Source organism: Macrosteles quadrilineatus, unplaced genomic scaffold (genome assembly GCF_028750875.1).
Source record: "Macrosteles quadrilineatus isolate MER2022 unplaced genomic scaffold, UCM_ALF_1.0 Scaffold_3__2_contigs__length_128488019, whole genome shotgun sequence".
Classification (NCBI taxonomy): domain Eukaryota; kingdom Metazoa; phylum Arthropoda; class Insecta; order Hemiptera; family Cicadellidae; genus Macrosteles; species Macrosteles quadrilineatus.
In genome coordinates this window covers 105339461-105365400 of record NW_026542596.1, presented here as the reverse complement: position 1 = coordinate 105365400, position 25940 = coordinate 105339461, and the positions used below count along the sequence as shown (strand labels likewise).

General features: G+C 35.0%; 1 protein-coding gene across 1 annotated transcript in view; it reads right to left on the bottom strand.

The window, feature by feature from the left end:
* Positions 1 to 1160: 1160 nt before the first annotated feature.
* Positions 1161 to 25940, bottom strand: part of LOC128990343 (uncharacterized) — a 31717-nt gene continuing 6937 nt past the window's right edge. The window contains exons 3-8 of the mRNA XM_054412684.1: positions 24300 to 24611; positions 23144 to 23319; positions 9398 to 9561; positions 8660 to 8790; positions 7265 to 7545; positions 1161 to 6274 (exon numbers count right to left, since the gene is read on the bottom strand). Of these exons, the coding sequence (XP_054268659.1) occupies positions 6079 to 6274; positions 7265 to 7545; positions 8660 to 8790; positions 9398 to 9561; positions 23144 to 23319; positions 24300 to 24611 (1260 nt within the window). The 3' untranslated portion in view covers positions 1161 to 6078. The remainder of the gene's footprint in view (positions 6275 to 7264; positions 7546 to 8659; positions 8791 to 9397; positions 9562 to 23143; positions 23320 to 24299; positions 24612 to 25940) is intronic.

Sequence of the window (25940 nt, the reverse complement as noted above, 5' to 3'; positions counted from 1 at the left end):
TAGTCCCTCCGAACATCTTGCATACTGGGTGGTTAGATAAAACAAAATTCTACGGTATATAGTAAACTGCTATTATGTATGCATGGAAAATTTGGAACAAACCTTTACCTGCCTGGTTTATACACCATATAGTTGGTATTAGCGCCTTGTAAACTTAATATACTTTCATGAGTAAAGACAGTAACAGTTAGGCCTGGTTCACACGAGCGACTTATCTAGCTGACTAGGCCGTGACTAGGTAAGCAAGACTAGGTAGCGGACCACAGGATCAAATGGAGCCGTTCACACAAGCGTAGGGCGATGGCAATCGAGCCACGTTCGAGCTTGGTGTCAGAAATCATCGTCAGGCCTGCTTCCCTGCGTGTCTCGACTCATTGCAGCTAGCTAGTCACCCACTCTAGAGGCATAGCAGTACACATAGCCTTATGGGAGAGTCCACACGAGCGGTCGGTCGTTACGCTGCAACTGTTGTTATTTTATCTCATTGGGGGTCAGGACTCTCGGAGCTGGAGGACCTGGAGAGGACAATCGAGGAGATCACCACGGGCCACGGGACCAAGAAGATCAGGAGTTTCGGAGTGCGTGTATCGGTGCGTGTGCTTCTGGGACAATAAATAGTATGTAAAAAGAATAAAATATATAACTAAAGTTTTGTCAAATATACAAGTCATATAATTTGTCAGTAACTAATTCTTTTATATTTTCAATTGATTTTCTTTTCTTGTAAATTTAACGTTGTAAATTAATTTATCTTATTATTGTTGATTTTTGCCTTTTCTAAATTTTGTTACTTTTGTTGTTTTTATAAATTTAAATTTTGTTCATTACACTTTGAGTAACACCCTTAAGCAGTCTTATGTCTCATTAACCTAACACCTCTTGACTAGGCCAAGCGAGTGTGAAACTTTTAGGAAACTTAATTTTGAAGTGAGGCATGGGACTCGCAATATCGATATTTTCATCTAGTCCGCGGACTCTTCGCTCGTGTGAACCGGTGTATTGCCGGGTCACAAAGAATGCTAGTCAATGCAAGTCAGCTAGATAAGTCGCTTGTGTGAACCGTGCCTTACATATAAATCATATTATAACAACTCTGGGCAGGGCAATTCTTATTGGGTCAATAAAATAAAATTAGAAACTAACGAACATTGATAGTTATTTTATTGTCTAATACCCCAAACAACTTATCATTAAATTAATCAAGAGATAAGACTTATTATTATTAGTGTGAATATATGTTATTTTGTGAAAAGAAAAGAATTAAGTTTGGTTAGTCAGCTACAAACATCCTTAGTTTAAAAGCAACTGTTTAACAGTTTTAGAATAAATTCCAATTGAGTATGATGTGTTATGGAAAATAATGACACGATGTTCAATCCTTTGAACTATACTCCTTTCACAAAATTTAGGCAGTTTGAGGGGAGAGAAGTTCACCCACTACTTTTTAAAGGTAGGTTCAAGTGAAGGAGATACTTACATTTTATGAACGGAATCATATTAAATAAAAAGTTATAAAATATTAGTATATTAGTAATAAACATGATTTGATGATTTGATTTGATTTAGTAGTGGTTCACAATTACACTTTGTTTCGTAAAAATAAGTTAAAACAGAACAATTTATTTGCAACATAAAACATAACAGTATATTTCATAACAAAAGTAGAAAGTGAGTCATTACATATTTGAGACTATATGTTTGATTGAAGTGCGAGATTTATCAAGCACTTTAAATATGTTCAAGAATATGTATAGACCCAGTCTCATTGTGTTTTGAAAGTAACTTTTCGCTACACACTACAAAGATATTTTTTTCTTAATTTAAACAGACATTGGATATTTCTTTATTACAGTTAGTAACATTACGAAACTCATGGCATTTTTAGGTTATGCCTTCAATTTTATTGTTAATATTTACATTGGTTTTACAGTTGACAAAACAATAACAAATCTTTGTTTGTTTACATTGGCAAAATCAAAAAGAAGATAGTAAACATTACTTTCACATATAGTCCATCCAGTCATATTAGGGTTTTAGGTGGAAATAATTCCCTAAGAGGTGAAACTTTGCACATGTGTAGTACTAGTACCCAGTGACAACATATCCATCTTGAAAAATAGCGGCCGATTGTCACTTTTTTGCCCATATTTGACTAATTGTTGGAAATACAGAAATCTCATTTGAACAAATGTTAAAGAACACACAAAAATACATCCTTTACTCATTTACATATTTGCCCTATCTCAAACAGTTATTGAGAAAAATTAAAATAAATATACTGTATAAAAACATTAATTTTGTTTGATAGGCTATATTATATAGAGAGAGATAACTTGAGTTATGTTTGTCTGATTTTGATGAAGTTTGGCTTGAAGGTGTATGGTGGGTTAACCTTGAATGAGTTCGTGAACCAGCATGATTGGACAATGCTAACGGGTTTTTATGGGGGCTTATAAGTATTGTGTAAAAATTGGGTGTTCTAATTTTTTATCCTCAAAACACGAAATTTCCCAATATATGTCTAAACCATTTTGAAGACCTTGAAAAAACAAATGATTTAGTATGTTTAAGTTTTTGTACCCTTATTGGTTATGGAGAAAAATAAAAAAAAATATAAATTTATAATTCCTACATTGTTCTTATAGAGAATATTGTAAACTGTTGCGGTTTGCTTGTTTATGGATATATATTTTAATCAAACTTCATAAATTGTTTTATTTTCAAGCTATTATTATTCTACTAGAAACACACTTTATTACCCTCCCTGTAGCAGCAAACCTAGGTACTTGTTAAACCTAATGTAATTTAAATAGATTTAATTGAAAATCAAATCAGGCGAATAGAAATTTGCTTAGGCTGCAGGTTTACTGCGGCGGGGTATAATACAATAGCTATGTAAATTTTTAATGTATACGTTTCATATAAAAACCTTGCTGTTAAGGGATTTTTCTTGTAGCAGGGCCGCTACAATGTAATATTTGTTTGAAAATAATTAAACTGACAAAAACCAAACAAAATTAATTAATGTTTTAAAAAATGTTAAATTCAATTTTTCTAAATAGCTGTTAGAGATTGGGCAAATATGTAAGTGAGTAAAAGATGTATTTGTGTGTGTTCCTTTAGATTTTTGTATTTCCAACGGTTAGTGAAATATGGGCAAAAAAGTAAAGTAGCACAGCATGCACAAATGTTGATTTTTGATTTGTTGTTACTGGGTTACTACACATGTTCAAAGTTTCATCACTTAGGGAATTATTTCCAAGTAGGGGGTATTTTTCCCTAAAATTACTGGACTAATAGTAAACATTCTTTTTCGGTAGCAAACAATGTAATGATAAATTTTTGCAGTTGATAAACATGTAACGAAAACAGGTACATAATTTCACAGTAGTGTGGCAAAGAAAATTTCTTATATTTATATTTTTTCTTAGATTTATAAAATTGCATAAACAAAACCTATGAAAATAAACAACTTATATTTTAGCATACTACAAAAAATTTTGCTAAAAAGTAAGTTGCTTCTTTGAAAAAACAGCTAGTTAGTTAAAGAAATGTTATGATATTTTATATTTCCCGTGATACCATAATAATAGTTTAAGATTACATTGATACCAATCTAAATGTGTCAACCTCCATCATTGTGTTTACCTGACCAGTATGTACATTTCTCTTATGTACATTTTGGACGAGTGACGTAAAATATATATTACTATTTTATTTTGCTACACTACCCTAATAAACTAACCTACCAAGCAAAAATAGCTCCACTGATGCAGCAAACCTAGACTAAGTGAATTTCTATTTGCTTGGTCAGATTATCACTAAAAATTTCCTTACGTCAGATTTATTCCCTGTGGAAATAACATTAGGTTTAAAATTAGTAGGCTACTTAGATTCGCTGCTACAAGGTAAGTTACACAGTGTGTATTTTCAGCAAAATATTAATAGCTTCGTATAAAATAAAATAAAGTTACCAAATTCGATCAACATTATCCTTAAGCAAGTAAACTACTACAGTTTACTTTTTCTCCATAAGATCAATAAAAGAATTTTAAATTTATAGATTTTTGGAATTTTATTTTCTGCAAACTTGAGATGTACAACAACGCTTCATAGTATTGAATTGTTTTTTATTTATCAACGAAATAGTTTGGAAAAAACAATAAAATTTGTTATTTTGAGGCAAAAATTGGAACGGATGGTATTTTTGGCCTCTGGAGACATCAAAACAAAAAGTAAATTGGTCTTAATGTAAATCTAGGTCTTACCATGAGACCTTCGGTAATAGCATAATTGGGGATTCAGAAAATATTTATATTCCTCATTTAGTGTGTTTTATTAAAAGCTTACCTCACAAAATCTTACAAACTTGTACATCACATAAGACTTAAGACTAATAAGTGTTGTTTTTCTTTTTCTACTTGAGCATTTTTTTATTTCAGACATTTTCCAGCACCAGTTGGGGCTTAAGGCACTTGCAGGAACTTTATTTTTCATATCCTACCTACTTTTATGCTAAGAAAAAAATATATACATCAGGTTTTACTGGTTCATTATTTGGAAAAAATTATTTTGCTTATAGTTGGTATACTCTGGCACCTGAGGGATTAAGAGACCCTACTCTCAAAAGGGCAGCCATGAGCGCCCGAGCTTCACAACCCCAACCGTCGCGGCGCAGGTACACAAGTCAGTCCAAAAATAAAAAATATTTTAGTTAAATTTTAAGTAGTGGCAAAGATCAGCCTGGAGACCCCCAAATCTCTCCTCACACATTTCACACATGAATGTCAACACAATATTACCTTGTGTTTTTCGAGTGCACCCGGTTTTTTTTAAGCCAGGCCCTGCAGAGGTAAGTTACCCCCTCACAAGAAGATCACATCAAGGATGAAGGAGAGAATAATTAACTCACCTCAGTAAGAGACGCGTTTAACACACTCAATACACAAACAACTGTTAACAACACATTTTACTCAATATTAAGCCCCTTTAAGAGGCTTAGCCACTACGAAGTAGAAGTACCTCGTTCTAATTCAAGTAACAAGGGGTTGACAGAGTACAGGAAGTTTACAAAAAAATCAAAATTCATATTTCCCCCATGCACAGGGATTATTTCACAAAGTTGTCGCTCATTCTATAATAAATTGGGCAATTTACTAAATTTTAAATATAATTTTCATGTGTAGTGGATTTTGTGTGTGCAATAAACTTCCTGTAAATTTTTTTTCAGATGGGTTGTTTGCCTTATCCGTTTCTTCTTCCTTATTGTATTAGTTCTGGTACGTCATTAGTGGAAGAAAATAACTAATAATCTTTAGAAACCTGTCTTTACACTTTGAGTTTGTCTTGATATTCTTCTCAGGACTCATACTGGATTTGGATTTATTATCATTTACATCATTCCATCTGTTTACATTATTTACACATAATTAAGTAAGCTGGATAATGGCTGAGTTATTAAGGAAGCTGATTCTATTCTTATCTCTGTTCTTACTAGCGTTGTATCAAGTAGTTTCTCTACTTTCTGTCACAAAAATATACTTGTATGACAATAAAACAGTACCTAAATATCATAGAGTGCCTTGTTTAGGAATAAAAAATTAAAAATGTCATATGAAAAAAATCTGTAGATTTTTGATAGTTTAAAAACTGTAATCAATGTCTTTGATTATTGAGCTTCTATAAATGATCCTGGAAAAAGAAACTGCTGACCTTAGTCGGTTATAAAACTACATTATCTACCGTACGTCATACCACTCACCATGCAATCATAATCAACTAAAAATATGTACTAAAGTGCCTCCCTGTCTTAGTGAATAAATCAACATGTACAACATACTACATTGAAAAAACTATTTGAGTGATGGGAGTTTAAAACATTTTTTGAGGAGCATAATTCTCTCTTTTGTAGGCCTACTCTAAATATTTATAAACAAACAGATCCTAAATTTTCCTACAGATCTCTATGCTGAAAACTGAAAACCAATCGGACAAGGCCATAATTCCAAAGAGTCGCGTAGAAAACTGGTAGTTTTTTAGTTTTCCAACTCTACCTTTGCTGTCACATTGAGGCAGATGTCAATATTCTGAAACTACCCTTGGCCAGTCAGGGTGGTTATAGTAGAAGTACATCCACTCCCGAGATAGATGCCGAGGCCTCATTTTCTGCCAAAATCTCTTGCACCATCGCCATTTCAGCTCCTCCAGTCCATGATGTCCAGATCCATACAGACAGAAGTAGTTATGGACAAACCTTCCATGATCTGATTCTGGCCTAAAAGTTACAACAGTGCCATTATTTTCTATAGCTTTACTATACAAACTTTGCTCTGGTTTTATTTTTAACCTTTGTGAGAATAAGGCAAAATACTGGTTGGTAAGTATGACCCGTTCTAACAACACGTTTGATTTTGGCATAAGTGAGAATGGCTGTTTCGGAGTGTTTTAGGTGTCTTAGTGTGTGATTGATACTAAGATCTGACCGTTGTTTAGCTTGTCAATATGGTCAGAGTTATGAAACATTCGAGATTGCTTGGACAGGATAGTGTACGAAACCGGTTTACAAAAGCTGAAAGTGATATTTACATTCTTAGGATGATGTGGTTCGTTGGTGCCTCAAGTGCTGGTGAATGGGACGAAACATTTTACAATAATGGCAACATTTCCTCATGACTCTAGTAATGAGGAAGATTTTGAGGTGATTATATGATTCTAGGAAGCGGTCATTTATATTATTCAATAGTGTTGTAGTTGATATTAATAATCTAAGTGTTATGCTTCTGATTAATTGGGACGGGTGGTATTGTCCTGTCCAGCTACTAGGAGGTCACAAATTGTGGATATTTATAGGCATGCACTGTGGATGCGATACTCCCTGGTGTGGATTAACGTCCGCAGGAGTGAGTACTACGACTATCCGCAGTACTATCCTGATAATCAGACCAATTTGTATATACCAAGGCAAAAATGTGGTTTTGATTCCACTATAAACTGTAGGTCCCTTAGTCGTCATTAGCTGCATGGGCTATTAATAAATACTAACTAATTACAAATACTAATTAAGTGCATAACTGTGTCTAAGGAATGTCAGCCTTAGTCACTAACAAGACTACAAGATTGCGCCACTCATCACACTCGTCTCCATTCATACTTGGCTTAAAATATCTACTTTTGATGGTATAAAGTGTTGACAAGTTATTTTATAATTATTATTTTATTTTATAATTTCTTGGAACCACAAGAAACAGACACATTACTCTCTTACCAACAGTCCATTGCCAATATTGCTTCCATTGTACTCCCATCACGAATATCTTCTTTAGGTAAACCTTTGAACATTGCATGTAATTTGTGTTCCAGTATCATATTCCATTCTGATTTGTTATGCTGGTTTCCTGACCTAAGTATTTCAGCAGCTTTATTCCATTCTGATTTGTTTTGCTGGTTTCCTGACCTAAGTATTTCAGCAGCTATATTCCATTTTGATTTGTTATGCTGGTTTCCTGACCTAAGTATTTCAGCAGCTAAGATCTTAGCTGTTTTTAACTGAAACAAAAACACAAAACTACAACGTGAACAAGTTGTCAAATTTTAGGACTGATAAAATAAACATACTAATCTTTTGAATTAAGAGTGATTTTAAGGTACCGGTATTACTAAAATATACTTTTATTGGATAATCTTGAAAGAATCTAAATTGTAAAAAAAGAGATATCGTTGGACACAACTCACAAAAGTAGAAAGTAAAGACATGTCGATACCAGAATTTATTGCTTCTGAATAATTCGCAAAACCAATACCATTTTTGTTTAAATTTTACCAAAATTTTAATATATTGAGATTACGTCCAAATCCAGAGTATCTACTGCAGTTGTGTAGACATTATAATTTTCTTCCGTAAATGTAGCAAAATCCTGAATTTTTTTATATCCCCCAAGGTAACACCACCGCTGTCTGCTGTGATAGTGGCAATATCCTGAACATCTCTTATGGTCGTGAAGACATTAACTTAATTAATCATCGGGGATGCAGAACTGTGGAGTCAATCTCCACAGCACAGCAACTATTTAAATGTCCCGCCTAATCTCAACCCCAGAGCTGCTCGCGCATGCGCAGCGAGCAGGCGGGTAAAACGAGTGAACCAACTCTCTGTCTAGTGCCTGGCTTCCTACAACAAACATGGGTCTCTAAATTGCTGGGGAAACGGGGGGGACGCCCCCTTGAGGTATTGTGTCGTAGAGTAGTAATAGTATTTTAATAATATGTAATTTCAGATCATCTAGTCAAATTCACTATGTCATTTATTCCGTCATTTACTATTGATTATTAATTCAAATGTTAGTTCATGTTGTGTCCAGTTGACTTATATACTTAATATTCAATATGTTGAACAATCCACGTATTTCAGTGTTATAATGCCTTAATTGATCAAACTCTCATCAAAGCTGGCTCATGGGGCCTGTGAATTGCGGTAAATTGTCTCCTCTGTGTTAAATAATGTGTTCAATTAACGTTTCCAACAGGAACGATTTGGTCAGGAACTTGAATCGCATGACCAGATCACCAAAGTGTGGCACAAAGTATGCCACAGAACTTGTTTCAAAAACGAACACATCAACAAGAATTATGATTACATCTCAGGGTTCTACTATTCACTTACCCGATGATCCTCATAATCTGGTTGAGGAGCTCCGCATTCCTCAGTCAACTCCTGGCGAAGATCAAAGTCTACTTTGTTGCGGCAATCTTCATAACAGTCGTTACATAGATGAACAAAGTACACACCAAGTTCTGCAAAGATATTTGAATATTTGTCATCCACAGTAAAATCAAAGCAAAAGTTAGTACAGTTTGTTGCACAAGTGAAAAACCAGCTAGCACATGTTTACAAATATTGGGGCACCTAGGCAGTACACACTTAGATGGGTGCCGGTAGTTGATATTGGTTCAGTAATGTATGTGAAAGTCAAACCCCACTTCATTGTCAAAACCCATCATTAGTCCTCATTCATGGAATTGACACATAGACACTCATAGGTCACAGGTGTTCTAATTAAATGTAAAAAAGGGTCTTAACGGGTCTTAAAGTGGCCTATTTATCCTTGCTCAATCTCTGGCTTAACACATTTAACTTTTAAGCTTTTCAAAAACCATAATTTAGGTAATGGAATATTTTTTTATCCCTCCAGTATTTAAAAGTGAAGTGTGAGGTTTAGTCCTTTTAATCCCATGAATTTCATAAATTTTGTTTAAAGGTGGAGTTAGGAGTTGCCATGTGTTATTCCACAAAATCTAGTTTCTTGAAAGATTTCTAGTTACAGTAGAACGCTAATAAAAATAAGTAATAATACCAATAATGGTGATTTACATTGAAGAAGTGTCTAGTAGGCCTACTCACCATCAAACTCAACACCATAGTCAATGGGTACAACAGCTTTCACCTTGAAATCTCTTCCGTAGTCAGGAATACCACAGACGCAACAGACTCTTCCAATAAGTGAAATACGCGCACTGGGAGTAGGTAACGCACTTTCATATACAAATACATTCTTCATCAATGATCTGAAAATAAGAAGATTTGAGTGAAAATTTGTAAACGTACGTTTTAATGTCTCTGGCCTTTTACTACGTAGATATTGTATTTGTAGTATATTATTATGTGTTTTAATATTTTTTGGGACAGGGGCAACATGTTACAAACATTTATTTGGTTTTAAATAGGTTCTAGGTATTTTTTTGTATTTTTAAAGTCTCAAAATTCACGACCACACGTGTCCCTAGGGTACATTTTTCAACTTTCACGCTGTTTTTAGACTAATTATTCACGCCGAAATATATAAAGCCATATTTTTATGTCATCAATAGTTTATTAAACTTACAAAAAAGGAGCATATAATAATTTTGTTTTTATTGCAAACTGACTACCATGACAAAATGGGTCTGTTCCTCGATTTGACGTCCCGACCATAATGGCAAAATTTGCAACTTTAGAACACGACAGTGGCAATCCTGGCAGCAATAACGTCAGTTGGTTTCAGAGACTGGTTCGGGATGTGCGTTAGTTTTGTTGTGCCGGTGGTTTTGCAATAAAAAAATGAAGTACAAGATTAATATAGGTATCTTTGTGCTTTTTGTAATGTTGGTGTGTCTACGACCGTACGTAGTCATGTAATAAAGTACACATGGTGTTATTTTTTGTCGATATGATATTTTAATCGCTATGTTAACCTAGAAATCCACTTTGCCTCCTCAAACATGAGGTGTAAGGCTACGGAGGAATGGGCATACGGGAGGGACAATGGCTAAAGGTGTGGTGACGTCATATCTATAGTGGCTAATGTCTTATCTTGAGGCAACACGATTACCGTAATGAGACGATGTGATCCCAGCGGCGTTCGTGGTATAGTTGGTAGCGCATCAGACTAGTGTTCAGGAGGTCTCGAGTTCAAAATCCGTCGGCGACCTAAACTTTTTGTCAAAGATTTTTCTTCATTTGATTTTTATCTTATATCTTTTTTTATATTATCAGCAAGTTTGGTTGGTCAGGTTAGGTTATGACAGTTTAATTTTATAATACAAAATTTTAAAATTGATTTTATAATTAAAAATTATAAGTACATTCATTTCATTTTTATCTTATATATTTTTTATATTATCAGCAAGTTTGGTTGGTTAGGTTAGGTTATGACAGTTTAATTTTATAATTAAAAAGTTAATTTTATAACTAAAAATTATAAAATTATCATAATTTAAATTTTTCAACTTAGCGGTTCTAGCAGCAAACGTTGACACTATGTTAGCCATCGTCCCCCCGTGTGTCCCACCTGTAAGGCTACCACCAGAACAGAGCCAAATGATACGTGATTTCACGATCAGGGCTTCACGGCCATCACACGGTATTCACGACCAAAATAGCTTTATCAACTGTACTGTGTTATGGTCGTGAAAATAAATTTTAATATCATTGTGAATTGCACAGTTTAGTTTAATTGCAACACAAGTTTTTCATATTACAATTAATTGAAGGATGTAAAAAAAAAAAATGTCCAACTATTTTTACATAGACAGGTATCTTTATTGCCTCATATAAGTTAAAGCTTATAGTGTATAAGCTTATAGTGGAGTCCTAATAGTGTAACTCCTTAACTCCTTATATAACTAATACGTAACTCCTTATAGTGTATAAGGAGTATGTGTAAAACTATTACATTTTAAAAACTAATGATACTTTATCAAGACTTGTGGAATATTTTAATAATGAGAGTAGTGGAAGGAAAACCTAAATAAACAATATAGTGATTCTAGTTAACCCTGCAACACTCGCGCGGGTGACAGTTGTCACCCAGTGCTTTTGTTTAGGGCACAGCTCGGTCGCCGAGTGGGGGGGAGAGGCGTGACCTTCAGTAGCTTTCCGTTAAAAACAATAGATCCTCCTAGGTGTGCGTTTGCGCGTCCAACCGGTTGCTGGCCCGTGTTATATCGCTCAATATTCAACTGAGTGACAACTGACCCCGCGCGAGTGCAACCGTCATGAGTGTACCAAAGCGCCCGTGATTGTGCGATGACCCATAATTCTGGACATATTGATGGAAGATAGTTCTGATAAAGATACAATTGAAAATGACAATGAAGAGGACCAGATAGAGGCAAAAAACGACGTGTCGGACATTGAAGACATTGTGGACAGACATTGTTGGACATTGTGGAGTAGACAATACCTCCTGTCATGTATATAGTTTAGTGTACGTTTTTTCTGTTTTTTTATTTTGCTTTTTTGTGCTTTTTATTTTTAAATTATATATGTCAGTAGAGGAATAAACAGTCACATGTTTCAACACACTTGTAACTATGCATACCTTCAATGTCATGTGATGTACAAAGATGCACACTTTCATTTGAAACTGCTATATCTACAGTAATTTCAGTTTTTACTAAATAAAAACCATATTTTGACAATGAAATATCTGTGTTTGTGTTCATTATTAAACTACTTTTTGAAATAAAAACTGTTTTTACTATGTTACCTTGAAAAAAAATTACAAATTTTAAGGGTAAAATCCATAAATTTATTTTTGGTCAAAAAAGAATGATACCGTATTTCAAAATTTAACGTTTTTAAGTTATACTGGACAAAAAAAAAAACATGAATACTATTCATAAAAAATCTTAAATAGCCACTTAATAGGTTTTGAGACATAATATTACTATAAAACAAATATTTTTACATATATATATACAAAAACGAAATGGGGGACAACTGTCCATGTTATCCATGTTATGAGATATGGCGCGAGTAGTGCAGGGTTAATCCCCAATTCCAGACGGTAACACTTGTCCCTGACCACAACGTTGATGATTTGGATCATAAAAAATTAAAAAAAATTGATATATCATCACATTCTAATGTTTTATACACACGAGAAGGACACCTCTTTAAAAACATAAAGGTTTTTCATATATCGGGAAGGTTTGTTCGGAGCTATACAAACTTAAAGAGATTTTTTCAGCTTTTTTGAATTTATTTAGATTTTTGAATTTTTTTAGAAATACTAAATATAACAAAAGGTTAGTAAGCTGTTTATTGCAAAATGGCCCTAAAACCAAATGTATTTACAGCAAAACATATTTATAAAAATACCATTTCCCATTTTTAATATTCATTTTTACATTCGTTATGGTTGTGACAGAATTTTGTGTTTTTCCCTCAAAGATGATGTATTAATAAAATACCCCCTCTGCAGCAAACCTGCAGACTAAGCAAATTTCAACTTGTCGGATTAAATTTATACTAAAATCTATACTATTACTAGCTGACCCGGCGAACTTCGTATCGCCTAAGTTATAGGTTTCCCCTAAGACAGACCGATGGAAAGAAAGTACCGTTACGTTTAATTTTAAAGATGATCTCGTTCGCATCGCTCAATCACGTCCTGGTTGAAGTTCGTTCGCTACGCTCACTCACCTTTGGGTTGGAGCTCGTTCGCTACGCTCACTCACCTTTAGGTTGGAGCTCGTTCGCTGCGCTCACTTGCCTTCAGGTTAGCTCGTTCGCTACGCTCACTCGCCTCTCTCGTTCGCATCGCTCAATCACGTCCTGGTTGAAGTTCGTTCGCTACGCTCACTCACCTTTGGGTTAGAGCTCGTTCGCTACGCTCACTCACCTTTAGGTTGGAGCTCGTTCGCTGCGCTCACTTGCCTTCAGGTTAGCTCGTTCGCTACGCTAACTCGCCTCCAGGTTGAAGTTCGTTCGCTACGCTCACTCACCTTTTGGTTGCAAATTAGCTGTTGTCATAAATGTAAAAGAAATAATAGTGCTGCACCCTGTTGGTAATCCTTGTAACTTTAATGCTGTTGAACATCATAGAACAGAACCAACTTGTTTAATTGAAACAGCTGTTAAGATTCATTAATTCCATTTCTCATAAGGTTAACATGGGAAACTCCAGAGCCACTGGGGCGGAGCCCTTTTAAGAATTTCGAAACGGGAAATAGTTTACGTCCGATTCGCATACCTACAGAATTTACACACCAAATTTCATAACGATCGGTGAAGTCGTTCCGGAGGAGTTTGCAGACAAACACTGTGACACGAGAATTTTATATATTAGATAAAAAAGAGGTGGTTGCTGTATGTGTGTATGGGAAAAGTAAACTCGAAAAATACTGGTCGGATTGGGCTGAAATTTGGCATGATGATAGCTCACATTCCCGATTAACATATAGGCATATTCTTATTTCAAAAATCCTTTCGGGCTCCGCCCCAGTGGCTCTGGAGTTTCCCATGTTAACCTTATGAGAAATGGAATTATTGAATCTTAACAGCTGTTTCAAATAAACAAGTTGGTTCTGTTCTATGATGTTCAATAGCATTAAAGTTACAAGGATTACCAACAGGGTGCAGCACTATTATTTCTTTTACATTTATGACAACAGCTAATTTGCAACCAAAAGGTGAGTGAGCGTAGCGAACGAACTTCAACCTGGAGGCGAGTTAGCGTAGCGAACGAGCTAACCTGAAGGCAAGTGAGCGCAGCGAACGAGCTCCAACCTAAAGGTGAGTGAGCGTAGCGAACGAGCTCCAACCTAAAGGTGAGTGAGCGTAGCGAACAAACTTCAACCAGGACGTGATTGAGCCATGCGAACGAGATAATCTTGAAAATTAAGAAGTTAAACGGGGCAAAGCCCGCGGGTTACAGCTAGTATTTCTATAAATAAAACATATTTATTCCATACTAGCTGAACCCGGCAGACGTTGTCTTGCCTTTGACTATTTATAATCCCGCGGGCTTTGCCCCGTTTAACTTCTTAATTTTCAAGATGATCTCGTTCGCATGGCTCAATAACGTCCTGGTTGAAGTTCGTTCGCTACGCTCAATCACCTTTAGGTTGGAGCTCGTTCGCTACGCTCACTCACCTTTAGGTTGGAGCTCGTTCGCTACGCTCAATCACCTTTAGGTTGGAGCTCGTTCGCTGCGCTCACTTGCCTTCAGGTTAGCTCGTTCGCTACGCTCACTTGCCTTCAGGTTAGCTCGTTCGCTACGCTAACTCGCCTCCAGGTTGAAGTTCGTTCGCTACGCTCACTCACCTTTTGTTTGCAAATTAGCTGTTGTCATATATGTAAAAGAAATAATAGTGCTGCACCCTGTTGGTAATCCTTGTAACTTTAATGCTACATTGAACATCATAGAACAGAACCAACTTGTTTAATTGAAACAGCTGTTAAGATTCATTAATTCCATTTCTCATAAGGTTAACATGGGAAACTCCAGAGCCACTGGGGCGGAGCCGATTGGACGGATCACGAAATTGATGGTGTATAAACCTATTCCATGACATTCTACACGTATGTACCAAGTTTCGTGGCAATCGGTTCAGCGGTGTCTGAGTTTATCACTGCCAAACAAACAAACATACAAACATCCTCTTTTATACTTATAGATTTAAATAACATTGGATTAAACAAGTGCTTAGGTTTGCTGCTACGGGAAAGGTAAAACGTGTTTTTTTTACGATACATCAATAGTATAGGATGAAATAAATAAATTTGCCAAATTTTATCAACATATATCCATAAACTAGTAAACTACAACAGTGTTAATTTTCTCCATAAGAATAACATGGGAATTTAAAATTACACTTTTTTTTAATTTTCTCCGGGACCGTTAGGCATACAACAGTGCTTCAATATACTAAATAATTTTTTTTTAAGCTCTACAAAATGGTTTAGGAAGAAATTGCAGAATTTTTAGTTTTTAGGGTCAAAAATGGGAAAACCCCATTTTCATCCCATAAAACCCCCCATAAACCCCGGTTCCTATAGTCCGATTATGTTGGTTCGCGAACTCGTTCGAATAAACGTAAGTTTACACGTTTGTACCAAATTTTATCAAAATCATTTTTGCTCGAGTTATCGCGCTAACAAACACATATGAATGATATACATATGTGTACATATATACATATATATAAATTTGAACGGATGGTGTTTTTGACCTCTGGGGACCTCAAAACGAAAAAAGTATAACGGTCCCGGGAGAAGGTGCCATAGCACCGAATCCTATAGGGCCGAATTGTGTTTTGAGTCCCAATTCGCCGAATATCACGTTCGACGGAATAAGAATTTAAAGTTCTAAATTGCCGAAAGAGATGTTTGTGTTAAACTGCCGAAATATATATTTTAAAATCCTAATCCATCGAAAAAAACTGTACAAACGTGTTAAAGTATCGAATTAAGAATCATTCCAACAGCTCCGAAAGTGAAATAAGTCCTAAACTCTCGAATCTTATTGTTTTCGGCTATTTAAGACGGTTTAAACTTACTTTCGGCTATTTGACACCAAAAAATGCCAACCACCCGAACAATAGAAGCCCCACCATCCGACCGACGTGTCCGATTGGCTGATCTACAACCAATACGGTGCAAGAGTACATCATGGCCGGCCATCGCTGCCAGCCCAGGAAGTTCACCCGTTCACTAGCGCCCTTCCGAACTGCGGTCAGTATAATAACTAACTTCAGTCAGACACCAGGACCAGACCAGGGCCAAACAGATCAAGAGTCATCTCCACTCGAATCTCAATATGGCCATTGATTGACTATTAAACCCAGAAGATATTACCATTGTTTATCTACTTGTTACATATTACTAACCTTGTGTTTTTTGCCAACCAAATACAGCCTATCCAAGATGAGTAAGTAAGGTAATCTCTTAATTCTCTGTAATAATTTATTTAGATCCTTACTGTTGTGTGTTTAAGAGTTAACTAAGTCCTATACTGACATTAGGACCTCAAGTCTCTAATGCCCTGAAACTAATCCTAAAACATTAATTAGTTAGTCTTAATCCTTATGAATTACCTAAGTTAGGGCCTATGACTCGGATCCTTAATAAATCGATACATAGTACTTGCTTTTGTCCACGTATATCTTGGCCTAGGATCTCTTTATTTTATTTATTTATTTACAATTACCAAATATTACACATTTGATTGATACAGAAAACAAATGTGCGATCTCACAGTAAGTTAGGTAGGTCACCTAGGCCTATGCTTGATTTATCAAATTTACATGAATAAACGGGTACAGTTCCGCAGAGAACCTGCGACATGTTATCGGATGACTAACGATTTAAATTGATAATTATCTAATTCAATATATCGTTTCTATGCTTTTTTCATTATGTAAACATTGAATAGGGTTGTGATCTGTTTAGGTCTACGATTTTTTGATATTTAATCAATATAAACAATAACAACAACAAAAAACTGTGATATTTAATAAAAAATAAAAACTAAAACCACAAACTGTGACTAAACGATTTAAGGTAAATGTATTTGTTATTTATTGTTTTTATTTATCATTAGGTTTAAAATAATCGATGCAATATTAATATTGAATTGGATTCATATTTAGCCTATATAATATCGTTATTCATCTGATAATATATTGTAGATTCTCTGCGGGACTGTACTCAAATAAATAAATTAAATGATAAGTTGACAACTTCAAAATTACCACATCCAACAAAGCAAATGCCTTATTAGCCTTAAAATTAACAATGTGAAATTTTTACTTAACTTAGGCTAGTTCATTTGAAGTAGGCTAATATTCAATAACAGAAAGGGTTATTAATTTCAGTTTCAACAAGAAGTAAAGGCATGAGATATGAATAACATTAGACTTCAACAGAAATTGAACGCCAGCTAACTTCGTGAAATCCTATTGAGAACCCATCCAGACGGATGTACCATGACAATTTCCCGATCTGCCGATTAAGTGGTGAAGACTATAAAGCTTACTGGTTATATAATCAATGCCCACTATTTTATGCTTAAAGATCTACATTTCATTAAGAGAAGTTAAAAGAAGCGGATTTACAGCTACAAATTGTATTTGAAGGTAACGCTGACTGGGTATATAATCAATGCCCGCTATTTTATGCTTAAAGATCTACATTTCATTAGGAGAAGTTTAACGATTCGAATTTACCCTCTACAACTTCTATTTCAAGGTTACGCTGACTGGATATATAATCAATGCCCACTATTTTAGGCTTAACTATCTAAATTTTATATAATGAAGTTCAACGAAGCGAATTTACCCTCTACAACTGCTATTTGAAGGTAACGCTGACTGGATATATAATCAATGCCCACTACTTGATGCTTAATAGTATTAAAGTATATTGAACCATAGACTAAGCAACACGTTTTATCTATGATTGAACATTATATTAAATGGATTTCTGTGGAGAAACATAACCTCCAAAACGAAATAACCCTTACAAAGTTATATTTACTTTTATTATTCTTTTTAAACAGCAATAACAATTTTTTCACTTTACTCAAATACTACTCGATATCCTGCATTATTAGTCTGTCATAATGTTATTTGCTTCAATTGGAATTCTTTTGGTTGGTTACTATAATAACGTCAATTATATTTTACTACAAAACGTTGTATTACAAAAATTCTTATTAAATTATAACCTGTTTTCTTACAACTAAGATTTCTCATGCTTAAGTCTGAGTAAACCCAGTGAAATAAGGTGTAGCTACATTTCATATTTTGTTGTGGTGTTTCTGGACCAACTGATTGACAAATAAATAAAAGGTTAAAATACCTGATTGTCACCTTTGTGGTCCAAAGTATTGTCCTAGTGGATTATGTACAATTCAGCGCGAGCGCCATCGTTGGATCCGTATAGGACAATACTTTGGGCCACAAGACAACAATCAGGTATTTTAACCTTTTATTTATTTGTAGCTACATGCTGAGGTATTGAAAAAAGTGCGAAATACTAACTAGGGTGTCTACTGCCATCTGATTTAGAAATTCCACTCCTCTACACAGTAAGTACTGTAATGAAATATTCTAATATCACTTAGCCTATTACCATTGACTTTATAAAGTCAATGCTATTACTAATGTTCAATATTTATTTGTTTCTCAATAAAAGAAAAATATCTACGTCACATATATTGCGATCGCTTTTAAACAAAATCATTTATGTTTTATATTATTATTTTTTACATATGAGGGCATCCCGACTCCTATAATAGCCAGTTGTTCCTCCAAATTTTTTTTCTTTCACAAATTACTGATACATAAGTAACAGATAAATAACAGATAATCATAAATCTTTGAAAAGAACAGTCATTTTGTGAAATATTTTGAATGTTTGGATAAAACTGCAAACCTGATAAGTATGTCTTAAATTTGAACATAAATGGTGATCTAAATTTAGTTTGCAAACATTACCAAGATTTGTTTTAACAAATTTTATTAAAAACATCATTGTATTTTCCCGATTCAATGACATGTCAGTAAAAGTGTATTATTCATTTCATAATTCAATGAGTAATCCAGTAACTTAAAACTTTAGTATAAAATGAACTTAAGTGCAAGTTAAGTTCACAACCTTTTTATGCAATATCAGTAAACACTCTGTATACTGTAAATATAATAATTTATCACGTCATCCTATTGTTTTGGGACTCGTCGACCGCGAGCAGCGGCTCGGCCGGTAGCCCACGTGGCTTTTGCCAACCTTATAACGAAAGTTCCCCGTTAAATCCCTGCTGTTAAACGACGGTCAGCGTTGGTCTCGGCTAAGCTTGATCTCGGCTAACGCTCTATGTTGTGAACCCATTTTTTGGCCGTCGGTTAAAATTGGCCGAGAACAACGATAACAGCGGGCCACGAAACCCCGTACTCGTGAACCGCCTCCAAGTGTCTCAGGTGACTCGTTGAACAGCATCTGACACTGAGTACTGAGCAAATAACTGCATACATATAAAGACTCGCGATTGCGAGTTTATAAAAGTGAACGAACATTTGCTATTCGAAAAACGAAAAGTTGAACGGAATATGACACATGTGTGTAGACGTCTACTCGTTAATCGGTGAATAGCAAGACAACTACAATACTTCGTGCTTGGCGAAAGTTAATCCGGGGTGGGGGGAAACGCTGCTGTGGGCGGAGACTTTGGGCACCGACGCCATGTTGTTACCCCTCGATCCCTCCTGTTGCTCCTCCCCTTTAAGAAGGGGGAATGTTCTATTGTTCGGCAGATTACGACTTTTAATGCATTCTTTCGACAAATTAACACAAATAGATCTTTCGGCGATTTGGGACGCTTAAGTCGTACTACGCCGAAGGAAGTTTTCGGCATTTTGATGTTGAATATAATTTCGCTAGATTAAGATTCGGCAGTTTAGGACAGAAATAACAATCCGGGTATTTGACACTTATAAATCCTAATGTGCCGAACTATTTTCAATAGAGTCCTAAACTCCCGAAATAAAGTTTAAATCGTCGCAAATTGCCGAAAGAATTCGGCACTATTGCATTCGGCAGTTTAGGACTTATTTGTCTTTCGGCTAGTTGGGATTCGGTGCTATAGGACCACACCCGGTCCCGGGTCCAGGTCTTACCATGAGACCAACGGTAAAAGCTTATTCCCTATATGGGAAATTCGCTAAAAACCACCAAAGCTATTGCGTTACCATAGACATTTTATGAAACTTCAAATGGCAATGAAATAAAAAAAATAAAAATGTCCTGAAAAAGAGAAAAAATTATTATAAAGTGCTCTTAAATTTTCACTCGTTTATGTTTTACTAGCTGTTTTATCTACAGTATTAGATAGTCTGCCTAAAAGTAGTATTAAATAACATGAAAACCTTTATTTTGTGACATAATGTTCTCTGTCACTGTCTCAACATGCTCTTGATTTGAAATTATTATTGTTGTCTCTACTTATAAATATTTTTTTGGTCTAAAAGATACTACATTTCAGTGGCGGATATAGAATACTAGCTGTACCCGCAGGCTTTGCCCCTTTTAACTTCATAATAACAATAAGTGAGCTCGTTCTCATGGCTCAATCACGTCCTGGTTGAAGTTCGTTCGCTACGCTCACTCACCTTTAGGTTGGAGCTCGTTCACTGCGCTCACTTGCCTACAGGTTAGCTCGTTCGCTACGCTAACCCGCCTCCAGGTTGAAGTTCGTTCGCCACGCTCACTCACCTTTTGGTTGCAAGCTGTTGTCGTGAATGTAAAAAAATAATAATGTTGCACCCTGTTGGTAGACCTATCTATAGGCTATATATAATTCCGTAAGTCAAATTTTTGTAAAGAAATTGCGAGTGACTGGATGGCCGTAGAAGGATGGGAGGGGTCTTATTTTAAAGGTCTTGACGTGAATTTTGAGGGAAAACTATTCATTTATCTTATTTTTTTACCATAAATTCGCAACAGAATAAAACAACATGGGGTTTAATTTGTTTACATCTTTTGAAATTAAAACAGCTGTGCCACAGATTTGAAAACAGTGATCAATACACGCATTTGGTTTACTTATAGCCAGTCAACTATGAAATGTATACTATAATAAAACTGAAATATTGAAGATTAGTCGGAAAAACGTCTGCATTCTTTGTTTATATTTAAATCATATACTCAAGTTTCATTTTTTCATGCTTTTACGTTATTGTCGTGTTAAAGGAATAAACGACATAGAATAAATATTCTGTATAAATAATCAAAGAGTCTAAATTAAATCTAACTTCTGTTTTGTTTTTATTTTTAAATCATATGTTCATGTTTATTTTAAATGTTTTCTTTATATTTCTACACATTTTAAGGTTAAGGTTGTGTAAATATATACAACTAAAATAACCTATAAATGTTATTGGTTCTAAAATGGTGTATTTGCATTCCTTCGTAAGTAATTTTTTTTAGTGCAGTGAATATACAACGTAGAGTAATCATATTCGATCATACTGTTATAAAATCACCAGGGATTCAAGATGTTTTGGTATGTAGGCTGCTGGATATATATTCTTTTCATTATAAGTACTGTAATTAATATGAACGCCAGGGGAATACCACAAAGGCGGGGAACTGTTCATAGGAATAACAGTGCGCGTAGGAGAGCAAGAGTAGATAATGACGAACTTAATCAAGATATGTTACAACCCCTTTTTAGGAGACCCATGGTAGACGAGAGAAATGTAAAGATCCATGATGCAGGATTACTGGACCAAGAGTGCATTCAATGTAGTGCTCTTCATTTTAGAGAAGAACTAACGAATAATCATTTTATGACATGTTGCCATTAACCTTCCTCAGTCAAAAACTAATGTAGAACTTAAAAGTTTGTTTGAAGAGAGCCCACAACTGTATAAATTCATTCGACAATGCAACAGTGCGATGGCTTTTGCTTATTTTTCAGCCAGTAAGAAAGATATTCCAGGAAAAGGACCATACTGTTTCAAAATTCAAGGACAGATTTATCATTCAATCTCAGATTTGCTGCCTCAACATGATGAAGGCCCCGTGTATGGCCAATTGTACATTATTGACACATCAACAGCAACAGAAATTCGTCAAAGGCGTCGAGAAAATAGTGACTTAAAACCTGAAATATTGTCAAAACTAGCTGATATTCTATTAGAAAATCCATTTGCACAAATTTACAAAAGAGCTTCGGAAGAAATGGTTGTACAAGGTGACAGTGAATTAGAACTTAGGTTTGTAGACAGGATAAATATGGATCGTCGTAGGTATAATAAGCCTACTGCAGATGAAATTGCAGGCGTCTTCAATTCATCTGAAGGCGAACCTCCAATGAATTTTTAAAATTCCAAACAGGGAAGCTTTTATTTATCCTCATTAACCACAAGACCAAAGCTACCTTAGTAAACCAGTATTTATTCACAAACAATGATATGTTTGCTGCCTTTTCATGTTAAACCACTGGAGTGATTCAAATTATTTATAGAAAATGACATCAACAAAAGCAAACAAAGAAGAACAACAAACTGGTTTTTACACAAAAGATATGGTGTAGGGATGCCTATTCTGACACATAGATAATGTTATTCTGAGTTTGTTTGAATACCGGTATTGCAAAAAGTTGTTTTACATTTGAGCTTTTTAGGGACTTATGTCCCTACAAGCCACTAGTTAACTCTTTAATGCTATTGAACATCACAGAATCAACTTGCTTAGTTGAATCAGCTGTTAAGATTCTTTAATTCCATTTAAATATGAGTACTCATAAGGTTAACATGGGAAACTCCAGAGCCACCGGGGCGGAGCCCGAAAGCCCGATCAGAATAAAAACTACATAGTTTTCCTATTTAATGCCCAAAGCATCGGTGTACCGAATTTCAGCCTCCTAGGTAAATGGAAAGTGGGAGAATTAGTGATGAGTGAGTCAGTGGGCTTTGCCTTTTATATATATAGATTTTTTGGAGGGGGGCCGAGATTAATTCAAGGTTTGGTTAAGTAAATTCAAGTTGACACACCATGATACTTTATTTAAATTTTGCGGTGGTAATTTGCGATAAATGTGACCTTTACTTTATCAAGATCGAACACTGTATCATTATATCGTTCTATTAAATCATGACCATTCAAGCCAATGGAATAAAATATCTCAATTACTAATTCAAAAAACATTGGTCAAGATTTAACAGTGTGTCATTCCATCTGTAAACACTTATCCAAACCTAAGGAGTCAAATACACGATTGTGATTATCATATTTGGAGGGGATCTCGAACAACATATATACAGTCTTCAAAAGCATATTTCTAAACCTAGTGACACTAAGATGTATTCAAAAGCTACTTACCGAACGTATCTTTGGATGTACTTGAACCACCTGCGCTCGATTCTTTCTTCCCCCCAGTTACTATAATCATAATAATATTTTTTTCCAATTTTGTTTCGCCAAAGTTTTATTGTGTATTTCCAATATGTCTTTTCATCCCAAAATAATCTTCTTAACCAAGAATAGTTCCGCTCAATCTAGAACAAGAGAGCATGTAACAAAATTACTTAGATTACCAGCAAGTGATGAGATAAATCCCCTAGGGTTAATAAAGGAGCCGTTGCATACACATATTCCTTACAAACACAATCTTCACAGCCCCAGGAATGTTGAGGATAATAAAAAAACAAGTTGGTATTCAAGATGGAAGGCCTTATGAGCTTTTGGTCTCAAACCAGCGGTCGTTTGTTGGAAAAAGAGAATTGTAATATCCTACAGTACTACATTTTCAACTTAAATATGACCCATGAGGTAAACATGTTCATATAGATGTTAAAACTTTTCCTTTTGTAATGTATACATAAGATGTTGTTTCAAAATATACTCAATGCAAGGTGTACCTTGGGATTAAATGTACTTTCTAAAAACTACTGGAAAATACAAAAAGCCAATGTACTTTCTTTAGGTGACAAGTTTCATACCAATGTTTCATGTTGCCTACACATTTCTAATATATTCACTTTCAAAACAAATCAAAATATCCTTTATTCATTTCAGTACAATTGTACAGGAATAGAGTCAGATCTTACAAAATAAAATGTTTTACATGGAACTAAAAATAAAACAAGTACAGTATTTAATATTTATTTTATTTGTCCTCCCAAAACTCTTCAAGATAATAAGGGGCAAGTTTAATCAAATACTGTTTTAGAAATTTTTTTAACTTTTTTGTATCATTTTCAGTTAGAAGTGTTTTTGGTAGATGGAACATAAATGTATTTCCTGTAAATTTTGTTTTCTTTTTAATAAAATTCAAGATTGTGTCTATAATTTTTAGTTTGAGAACGAGTGTTATAATTATGTCTAATTTTGTTTAATACCTGAGTTTTTGTAATATTGTACTTTGCTCCTGCTACTGTACTGTACCAGCATGCTGAATCCTACATACAAAAATTCACAATAAAGTAAACTTCCACCTAAGATTTATTTGACTTTATTAACTTAATGATAAACTCACAACTATTTCATTGAGTTTCAAAAATATTTCCACTCCCAATCGAGCATCAGTTGCAGCATAGCGGATGAGTGCATCATTTAATTCGTCCGATTCCCAAGGCTTCTTGGATTTTTTTGGAATATCTAATTTCTCCTTGCCAAGAACCTTTTGAGCCAAATAATTTAGACCTCTAGGTTCAATGAAAGCAAGTTCTGCCAAAAATCTCAAGTCTAGACAACTTTTGCAGATTATACCGTAGCTATCCAACAAATATGTTGCATCCTCAATCACTCCTACTCCAACTTTGAGAATATTTTTGTCCTCCAATATTTCCTGAAACAACAAATAGCAATCATAACATGGTAAAAATCATAATATTGATCCAAAGTAATGATAATGACCTCTTTCCAAACATAATAAGTATCCTAGTGTAGAGTGTATACACTAGCATGGCAAGGCGTCTAAAGAAAGGTGTGTGAATCACGAGGCATAAACTCATCCATCACGCGCAGCTATATCACGTCGCTCACAAAAACTGCTTGCTGAACGTGTTTTTTTTTAGTTTATGAAAGTCATATGTTTTATTATCTTCATGTTATTTACTAAAGTAATTTCAAATGTTATTCATTGTCTCTTAAGGCGCGTTTACATTAATTCAAGCTCACATTCCTCCTCGAATTAGTGTCAACGACAAAATTTACTCGCATGTGGAATACGAGCACGAATAATGTATGTTAAATTTCTTTGTTTTATTAAATTTAATTTTTTCTCACTGACCACCAAATGACCTTGAATAATTTCACTCCATTTGGTGCCGAGACGTTTGAGAAGATGGCTGAGGATGATTCCAGTGCGTTGTTCATTGAACAGTTCATCAAAACACGCGATGGTCGTCCTAAAATAAATATAAAACCACCTTTCGTCTTTCTTTGGATCCGGCATAAGGGTATGGTACTCGCAAAATAAATGTCCATTTAGATTGATTTCATGAACCTAAACAGATCGCCGTCTTGCAGCTTCATCTTATCTTCAGCTGTTGCTAGCAAAGCAAAGCTTCTTCTTCTTGTACATTACGATTCATGACATGAACGCATAAAATACAAACATTCACTTAACACAACCGAAAACTCTGTAGCTAAGATGGAAATGAACTGGAACTGAGGAGTCGTCCCGCTTCCCGCTGCCTGCAGCTTTGGTGTGGGCTACCTCTTTCCCGCCACGTATCGCTGCCGCTGGTTCCCGCCGGTCATTCGCCCCCTTCCTGCTCCCGCCACTTTCCCGCTTCGGTGGACGAGCCTTTAGAGAACCCTTAGGAAGTATAGAACTGAAGTTGTCTATAAGAATAGACAATATATTTATTAAGATAGTCATGTAAAATTATTCTTTGTTAGATTAGTTAGTTTTTTTATAGCGATTGAGTTGAATAAATTATTTGATTAAAAACCCCAAGAAAAAATACTCACAAAGAATTTTAGACATTACTGATAAAAAGTCTGCTATGTTACGATCTTTTTACTTTTTACTTTAATTCTTTGTGTAGGCTGGATTTACTCTTGAGTTTTTTTATTTAGGTCTTTTACTCTTATTCAAGTCTGGATTACAATCCAAGGAAAAGCTTGTCGTAATCTACTTCTTCTTTCAAAGTGATTGGGCGCTTTTAAA